This window comes from Pseudomyrmex gracilis, unplaced genomic scaffold, assembly GCF_002006095.1.
Source record: "Pseudomyrmex gracilis isolate BER0280 unplaced genomic scaffold, ASM200609v1 scaffold_147, whole genome shotgun sequence".
NCBI lineage: Eukaryota > Metazoa > Arthropoda > Insecta > Hymenoptera > Formicidae > Pseudomyrmex > Pseudomyrmex gracilis.
In genome coordinates this window covers 232,723-242,332 of record NW_018020731.1, presented here as the reverse complement: position 1 = coordinate 242,332, position 9,610 = coordinate 232,723, and the positions used below count along the sequence as shown (strand labels likewise).

At 43.7% G+C, this 9,610-nt stretch overlaps 2 protein-coding genes across 3 annotated transcripts in view; one reads left to right on the top strand and one right to left on the bottom strand.

The window, feature by feature from the left end:
• Nucleotides 1-9,538, top strand: part of LOC109857152 (fasciclin-1) — a 113,487-nt gene extending 103,949 nt beyond the window's left edge. The window contains exons 12-15 of the mRNA XM_020433203.1: nt 2,115-2,277; nt 4,704-4,845; nt 5,288-5,329; nt 8,917-9,538. Of these exons, the coding sequence (XP_020288792.1) occupies nt 2,115-2,277; nt 4,704-4,845; nt 5,288-5,329; nt 8,917-9,107 (538 nt within the window). The 3' untranslated portion in view covers nt 9,108-9,538. The remainder of the gene's footprint in view (nt 1-2,114; nt 2,278-4,703; nt 4,846-5,287; nt 5,330-8,916) is intronic.
• Nucleotides 2,429-9,610, bottom strand: part of LOC109857148 (transcription factor E4F1-like) — a 16,500-nt gene continuing 9,318 nt past the window's right edge. For both annotated transcript variants that reach the window (XM_020433198.1, XM_020433200.1), the window contains exons 2-4: nt 3,769-3,950; nt 3,496-3,663; nt 2,429-3,386 (exon numbers count right to left, since the gene is read on the bottom strand). In XM_020433198.1, the coding sequence (XP_020288787.1) occupies nt 3,234-3,386; nt 3,496-3,663; nt 3,769-3,933 (486 nt within the window). In that variant the 5' untranslated portion in view covers nt 3,934-3,950 and the 3' untranslated portion in view covers nt 2,429-3,233. The remainder of the gene's footprint in view (nt 3,387-3,495; nt 3,664-3,768; nt 3,951-9,610) is intronic.

Below are 9,610 nucleotides of genomic sequence, written 5' to 3'. Positions count from 1 at the left end.
TATATGCGTATGTGTGTGTATTATATATAGATATAGAATATTATATATAATATACATAATATTCTCTTTTTTACCCTTTTCCGTGTCACGTGTTGTTTTACCACTCCTCCCTCCCACTATTTTTCGCGTGTGATTGTCATGCGTTATTTTTGACATCTCTCATATGTACATCATGTGTATTACATGGTTTGTAAGATACGTATATACTAGCTGTCATTCCGGTGATAGGTTTGCGCCTCTCAAAGTATTTTAAATTTCTCAATTGCACAGCGCGGAGAGAGAGAGAGAGAGCTATCGATCAGAATTTCTATTTACTCGCGTTCTCCCGGTATAAAATGTAAACACAAGATTGCATAAATTGTTGCGCGCCCGCGCTGGAATTTACTACTCTGTTTCGCATATTCCTGTCTCTCATAATAAAATATAGACTGAGAGAGCGACCAATGTGTTTGCGCGGGGCAAAGGTAATACGTTAAACCATCCATCTGTCTTGTGCGAGAAAAATATTGCCATCGATAACGCGACGACAGAAATTGTGTGTGTATTCGTTCGAATACTCACGTGGGCGCGGCTCTACACGTGCTGTAGACTTCTGCACGTAGATAAAATCTCCTTCCCGAGATACACACCACGTCGCCGCCACGCCTTGTCCATTATTTTCGAAAGAGAAAATCTTATCCGCGCGCGTGTGACCTCGACGAAGTTTTCCTCCGCGAGAGGGTTGTCTACAGCCCTCGGTCTCGGTCTCGGTCTCTCTCTCGGTCCTCCTTCCTCCCGAGCCGATGTCGTTGTCCTCTCGTTCGAATTTAATTAAAATAACGCAACAAATCCCCGTTCCAATTACCGCCGCGCCTCCCACCCTCTCTCCTCGACCGAGTCTCGTCGACGAGTAAAAACTATAACCGTGGAGTCTTACGCGCGGAATTGCATAGTTCCGCAGGGCACACCACGTTGGACCTATTAAATTCGTAGCCGGGTGTGCCACTCTCTTCTTTCGTCCCCGTCCCCCTCCGCGTCGATATTGCCTCCTTGTCCAATTTAACGGTCGGCACTCGAAGCGCCACGCGAAAAGCAAATAAACTCACTCGGTGAGATTACCCCGGTCTGGGAAACATACCGAGGGTTCGTTCGTTCGTTCGTTCGTTCGTCGTGCCTCTCTCTCTCGACTGCACCCGTATCTCTCGGTTAACTTTGTTCGTCGTCGTCGTCGTCCTAGAATCCGAAATCAACGAGGCCTGAGAGAATTGAAAATCAAGGAAGCATCCGGAAAGGGAAGCGAAATATTTAGAAATTTCGCAGCGGCGATCTCGTTCGAAAATCTATTAGACTCCTCTCCCCTCGATCGACGTGTCTGTGAGTTAAAAAAAAAAATCGAGCGGAATCCGAAGCCAAAGAACTTTAAAAAATCCGTCGGAGCGTGTAAGAACCGACCGGGGACGCGAAAACGAAAAAAATCCCGGGGATCCGATAATCCCGGAGGATCCGACAACGAAGTTCGAGATGCCACCAACGCGCGCAAGGATTGTTTATGTACGTTGATCCAAATAGTCGGCCAACAATCGTGACCCGTCATACCGTCGGCAGCTCTTCGAGCGAAGAAAGCTGCGGATTATCTCGTGATTTAAAATTATAATTGATATCCACGCGCCGCGCGCGAAAGGTGGATTCTCAGGGTAGAAGACTCGGGCAAGGGACGAGAGCGAGGGGATGGGGCTACGGCGAGCGGGGTCGGCGGCTTTATAAAGAGCGGAGAGAGATCAACCCCACGTAGTAGAGACCGGAGGATTAAATCCCGTAAGAGGAGCGCTCGCGTGCGCGCGCGCGCGCGAAAGTGAGCCGTGGAAAGCGGATAGAGTAAACATCGCGATGTTACTCTCCGGCGTCTACTCGCGCGCGCGATCCTCCTCGTCTTGAAAAAAAAATCTCCGCCGGTACTTAACTCGCGCGCGCGCGCGAGTCCCTACTTCAATTAAGCCGATTTAATTTCAGGCGGGATGGAGAGACGTTCTGACGTTACTTACCTCGGTCTTAAAACACCGAGTTTTTTCTAACGCTCAAAAAGTTTGTATCGAGAGATTAAATTGCGAGTCCGTTGCTTTGATTTTATTCTTCAGCTCGACCTACGTCCTGGGCCAACGACGCGGATTCAACGATCAGCTCAACGAAACGACGAAGCGATTCACGTACTTCGCCCCGCGTGACATGGCCTGGCGTACCGCGTCGACCATGTACCCGTCGACCACTAAGAAACTCTTCATGTCCGAGTTCAGTTATCATGTAAGTAATGTTTGTTTTTATTTTTTAATTAACCATAGTTTTCAGATTGAATCTGCGATTTGCGCGATTTCAGAATTTATCGCGTTGAATATTTGACAATCGCCGATTGACATCCGTCAAAAAAATAAGGTAGTTTTTCATTGCTCGGACGTTTTCTTTATTGCAATTTTTTCTGCGTACAATATTAATACATCGTAGATATTGGAAATGACACGTAAAAAAACTCAACTGTTTCTTTTAACTACATCCAATTTTGAAATATGAGAAAGATATGCGTTTTGATTGATTAATTTTTGTTTCGATTATCGACAATATAAAAAAAACTTTTATGCAAACGCGCTTTGTTTCTCAAGTAGAGCTTACGTTCAAATTATTTCGGTTTCGGTTGAGAGTCGGTTGAGATAATTCCAGTAGTCGTCACACGGAATATTTCATTGTTCACTGTCCGCTTTTTTTTTTTCATGAAGGGTCGGCTACTTCTCCCGACAGTCGTGTTGCTTTTATACGACGTTTTCAGAATTGAGAAACGATCGAGAAGAATCCTGCGATGTAGAGCAGATCTCAATTTTTTTCCGTGAAAAGTTAATCTTGATCATCGGATGCGCGAAATATACGCACATGGCAAATATGTGGCGAAAATTAAATAATGTGAAGATTGAAAAAAAATCACACGTGATAGTTGTTTCCGCTGAGAAATTATTATCGTTATGATTATTTTTTAAGAATTTTATTTTATACGCGTTGTTTGCAGATTCGCGCACAAAATACAGAATTACAGAAACATCATATCGTTCGGAAAAAAACTTTTCGTCTCGCTTCTCATTTCTGACGTCACAACGTGGCTAGGAGATAGCCGATCGTAAACCTAAAAAGTCTGCTGTGTTGTTGAGAATTCATTAAATTCGCGTTCGGTTTCGTTGTTGTGTTTGTCGTCCGAGTGTGAAAATCACATTTCCTTATTCATAAAAGTCATAGTTATATCGCTGGTAGAAAAGTTTCTTTAACTTGAAAACTCGAAGTTTCTTGTGATTGTCGGGCACACGCAGATGGTAATGACTTTTTATATGAAGACGCAAGGCGACGGACGTGACGAAAGCGATGCCGCACATCTCAATATAAAAAAAAAAAAAATAATAAAAATAAAACACATTTTGATGTCATTGCAAAACAAAAAAAAATTGAACTGCGTGTAAATAATACGTTCGAAACGAAACTTACCTCGCACTTGTACGGTCTGTTGCTCCGATGATGTTCGGATCGAGCCTCGTAACGATTAAGAAGATATCGTTTGATTTTCAAACTTTTGTCAAATTTCTCCCAGAAAAAAGTTTTCTTGCGATAACAGAAACCTTCCAGAAACGAGTCGGAAGACTCGCCTTCCTTGCTCTTCAAAAAAATATATATATTTTTAACGTGGCTATGGAAAAATTATTGTGTATGTTATGTTTTGGAAATATATATATATATATTCTTTTTTTTTCAATAACTTACGCGAAACCATTCGTTCTCTTCGGGCCGTTGATACTTGTCGTCTTCGCTGTCCGCATCCTTCAAATTGTCTGGTGTTGGTTTGAAAACTTCCTTGTACAAACATGGGATCGTTGAAGTGTTTTCCAACGCTCCTTCACTAATCGAGTCGCGAAGCTCCAGTGACATTGTGTTGTTGTTCAAATCTGCGTGCGTGTGTTTAAAAAAATTTACGTTTACATATCAGATCTATTTCTCGCGCGATGAAAGTCGCGGCTCGAATTATTTGTAATGTATTGTGTCACTCCGATGTTTATCGCGAAGAAGACAAGAAACGACTAAGGATTAGGTCGACCAATGTGATTTCCGCGCGGAACTAACTAGAATACAAACACACAATAATGTGTCTGAATGTGTTTGTATAATTTATTTAACCTCTTGACTGCGGGTTATTCAAAAGCAAGGTTTTCCTGTATGTGCAATCTGTGCCGCGTCAGCACCGAGTCGATATACGAAAAAAAAAAAATACGCGTGTTTGATTGTGTATATATAAAAAAAAAAAAAACATTTCGTATAAAAGTTATATAAAAATTCGAAACAATAATATTTTTAATTACCTTCCGATATCAATCAATTTTATATATTTCTATCTATCAGTTTTGCACGCAATTATTTGATAAATAATTCAATTAATTTTTGACACACTTCGTGCGTTAAAAAGTACAAATTGGATGTAAACTTAGTTTATTTGGGCAAAATAAATTATAAAATCATATATTTCAATATAACCATGTTTTTGTTGCGCCAGATAAATTTGTTGCGACGCGCATCGAGCATGAATCTCTCGAGAACAATGAGAAATGGAGAAAAATTCAAAAAGATTTTTATTTAATAAGTTTCTCGTTAAAAAACTTTAATAAACGAAGTATCACATAAAACGACCGATAAATAATTTGCAGACAAAGCAGATCCTGGAACGACATCTCGTGATAGCGGATCAGGCGTTCACAATGGCGAAACTGAAAGAGATGAGCAACGACACCATCCAGCTTCCGGCGGCCAGAGACACCCTCAAGCTTCGCGTCAAGGAGTTCAACGAAAGTGAGTGAGCTCGTCTCGCACAAACAAAACAAACGCACACACACGCACTGATTCGTATTCGTATGCCGCACGAAAAAAAAATAAAATATCTTCACTCCCTCCCGAAAAGAAGACGCGGTTCGTCGACGCGAAATTTTTTGACAACTGTGTCGGTCGCGACAATCTCGTGTGTAAACGAAACTAATGTAAAATTGGAACTACATCAGGGAAGGGAAAGTTTCTCCGCACGCGCGCGCGCGCGCACGACATAGCGTTCCCTCGCGAGAAACGTTAACTTATCGAGAGAAGAAACGCGCTTAACTATCGCATCTCCGCGCGACGCGATTGTTCTCGCGAGCGGAATAAGAACCGTTCGTTCGCCGCGCGTTTAACATCCTCTCTCTTCCCGCCTATGTATGTGTCACCTACACTCTCAAACCTGGTACTGTCTGATTACATGTAGATGAGAAGTACGACGAAAACGCAATCAGTCCAGAAACATTCGGTGAGTTGAGTTAAGTTTAGTGTGTTTAAACGTTGCCAAAGTTGAGCGACAACACGAGCGCTTTCTCACTTTACATACATATATATATATACGAGCACTACTTTGTAAAGTGTGAAGGGATTTGCACATCTTACGCACCGCGTTCACGCTCGCGCGTACATCTCTCGCGTCTGTGTGTGTGCGCGAGGTAAATGAAACACGTGCGTAACTCGCGCCGCCAAAGTTCGCTTTTTAATTGTCGGATCCTTGGTTCTCTGAGACGCGTGTAAAGAGTGTTCACAGTATGTCGATCCTTACATTTAACATCGTCTTAAGTTTGTCTTAAACCGGGAACTCTTTGTTAACTTCTTCGGTGCTATCGCCGACGGCCGCCGAACACATTTTCTACGGCCGAGTGTCAACTTTGTAGTCGATGAATGTAACTTGTACGCGACAAAAGGCCGTCAGTGACGACGCTCCGCGACGCACGCGCACCGTACCGAAGAGATTAACAAAATAATATTCTTAAACAATTAAGACTTAATATTCTTAAATATGTAAATATTAAACGTAACAATTCTCAAAGTATTTTGTAAAATATTTTTAAACATTAGTTTTTCCTAACTTTAAACTTTAAATATTTTTGTTGTTTTAATTATTTCAATGTTCCTATTATTTATTTTATCGACCGTCTCATTGGTCACAGATCGTCTAAAGACGAACTTACGACGATCTTAAATGTAAGACTGGCCTAAGTGCGAAATTTATCAGGTCGATGCAAAATTAATTGCGATTTTTGTTGTTTATTAAATATTTAAGTTATAAAAAATAAAAAAAACTATGAAATTATTAATATTAAATTAAATATTTGATAAATATCGAAAAATCTTGCGGGAATAATCGAGCGCGAAATGTATCGCGAGTCTCTGAATCCTCGAATCCGACAGTTTGACTTCGCTGGATCCTGGAATCTCCATAGAGCCTGTCGAGCGCAACGATTTCTGATTTTTCGTTTCTTGTATACGCTTACGAGTGATCGTACGTACATACGCCGAGCTTATACGCTTACGTAGACGCTTACGCTTTTTTTTTTTTTTAAACGCATATACGAAGGATCTGTGCGAGCGCAGGATCCAGCGTGTGTTTGAAAGTTTTTCAAAAGAAAAAAACGAAATTTGTGTTTCGGCACGGGACTTCGTAGACCTTCGCACTGATGATTGTGAGATTAGCGACTGTGTCGATGCTTCGTTTAAGTTTTTGTTTTGTACCTACACATTGTTTGAATTTTTATATTGCATCGCAGAGTTTTGTATTTCGCAGACGTTCTCGTGTGCGAATCGCGGATCTTTTTATCTTTCCTTTTTTGTATACGTTTGAAGAATACGTCTGCTTCGCAGCACCGCGATCGAACGTGTTCGCTTTGTCATTATTATTAAACAACAATGCGCAAAAAGCGCGGGACGCGGACGGATTCGCGCGGACGGACGCGCGAGAAAGAATCGAGTTTTGCTCCGATTTTCGCGACCAATTATAGAAACTGGGGATTCTCAATCCTGCGGGACGCGTTCACGGGCGGAAATTTTCGTTATACAGTCGCGAACGCCATCCCCGAGGGAATTGGCGCGGTCAAAAGTCACCGAATCGAGAGAGAGAGAGAGAAGGAGAGAAAAAAATCGGTGGAAGAGAGAGAGAGTGAGAGAGAGAGAGAGACAACTCGGAGAGCGAAACGGGGTACGCGAGAAACAAAAGCGTATTAATTGCGGCGAGGGCAACAATACTCATTGTGAACGGCGGAATTAATTACGACGAGCAGTACGCTCATTGTTGCGCGTAAATTAATTGCGACAACAACGGCAATAGGATATCATTACCTTTGTCGCGGGGAAAACGAGGAGCAACCCCCTCCCCCCTCTCCTCTTTTCATCCTCCACTTCCCGTTTCGCGGTTACCATTTATTGCGTTGCAAACCCGCGTGCGCAAACGTGTCACGTGGTTACGAGGCGTTCAAATCGTGTGTCGCTTGCACAAAAGTCTCATTAGCGTCTTCTTGAGAGAAGTAAATTTACGTTTCTTTTGTAAACGAAAACTTGTTTTTTTTTTTCTCTCCGCGATACAAAAGAAGCAGTTGCCCAACGAAAAGAAACGTTTATTTTCGCGTCGCGTGTGTCCCATACGTCATAATCTCTTGACGTTCGGAACCAATTGCAAATCCTTAACGCGAGATGACAAATTTGTTTGTTCGCGGGTGTGAAATTAATTATTTCCGATCTCCTTCTCTCCCCCTCCGTCGGAGATTCGACTTTGTTTCAACGACTTCCTCGCGACTAGAAACGAACGACGACGATATTTGCAATTAATCGTTACGTTAAGATTGCGCAACGGTTACCGGAAGAAAACAGATGTAACATATTTCTTCGAGCGCGACTGCATTATTCGAGCAGCGACTGTCGCGCAAACGAACATATCGATCGAGAGAACGAGCGCGCGTCTGTCGTTCCTTCGCTCTTCTCGCATAAGAATTAAAAAAAACAAGAGAACACGTTTACGAACTGCGGAAAGAGTTTCATTTCCGAAAACGAAACTGCTGCTGGCGAGGATCAAGACCTTCCTTCCGTCCCGGAAATTTCCGAGCGGACGCGACGCGCACGCTCGTAAACACAAACGTCGTCCGTTGCTCGCAAATATGACGATTGTCTCCGGCTTGCGCGCAAAGTTTTTTTTTTTTTCCCCACGTTATCGACAACCGAAAACACCTTCCCCACCCTCCCCCGCGCCGTGAGAAATATGTCACCTCGCCTCCCCGGAAAACGAACGCGAGCGCGCGCCATTATGGGCCGGAACCACAGGGTGGCGATTTATTATGCGCCTTTCGACCACCATTTAAATGCAAATTCCTTGATTACACCCGGCGCTAATTGCTACGTGCTCGTCCGGTCGTTCGTCTCGTTCGCCCACGAGCGAATTTCCGAAGCGTTTTCCAGAGCTCGCGCGATCGTCGTCGTCGTCGTCGTCGTCGTCGTCGTCGTCGACCTCCCCCGTTCGCTCCGAACGTTTTACAATCCCTCGCGGAAGAGAGGATCCTCGCTCGAGGATCACGCGGGCGAGGAAAAGATTGAGATCCGGCAGACTCTTCGTTATTCGACACGAGGAAAGATAGTACTTAAGTATCGGAAGAAAAAAAAAAGAAGGGTGGAATAACAAGCGTGTTATTCCCGTTGGGGAGGAAGAACTTGATTTCGCGCGGAGATTCACAGTGCGACCAATTATTCCGTTTCGGTAGAGACTTTATTAGATTTAGAGAAAAACACTGATTTTTACCGTATCGATTTTATTTATCTTTTTAATTAGTATTTTTCTGCGCGGCGTTTGTTTTGAGATTTTTACTAGACGTCTTTTTTTTTTGTCGTCAACTGTACTTTGATTCCCGGGACCGGGCGATTCGAGAAAATCGCCGGGTCTCGCGACAGAGACGGCTTTGCATTTTGGCATCGCAATTGGCGCGCGCTTCATTCACTTACAATACAAATCCCCCCCATCCCGTTTTGATCGCCGCCTTACGGAGATGTAATCGTGAAATTCTTTGTTTGTTTTTCTGTCTATCTTTCCAGTATATCAAGTGGAGTGGCAAGGCAAATGGATTCGAGTCTTTCGTCCGGACGTCGAGTGCACCAACGGCATCATTCACGTGATCGACGGCGTGTTTCTGAAGGACAGTGACGTGCGGGTGACGGGCGGCGCGTCGCTAGCCACCGTCGCGCCCCATCTGATCATGCTGCTGATCGTCAAGTGGCATCTGTAAAATCTGACTCGCCAACACAAGCCGCGCGCATCGTCTCGCATCTCATCCGGGGGGTGCGTGTATGTAGCAAGTTTTTCTTGGGGCCGTCTCCGATCGTCTCCTCGCGCGAGAAGAAGAGAAGCGGCGACGCGTAACCGCGCGATCGATCGTCCCGTTTTCGATCGCGTCGCGGAAAGGACGCTCATCGCACAGTGAACGAGGGGGGGAAAGGAAATCGCGAGAGTCCGAAGATCCCGGCGGGGCCCCCCGAGAATCCGAAAAACCAAAGAATCGAGGACAGTGTGACGGTATCCGCGGGCGGCGATGATCGAAGGACGAAAAAAAAACGAGGATGTCGAGGAGCCTCTTGCGGGTCTTCGGGATTCGTTTGCGCGAACACGTGGCTCTAAAAATAATTGAAAAAAAAAAAAAAAAAAAAAAAAAAAAAAAAATAAATTGTTTTTCAAATTTTGTTTTAATTAAAAACAGATCAACAATTTATGATTAGCCACAGTAACGAGCCA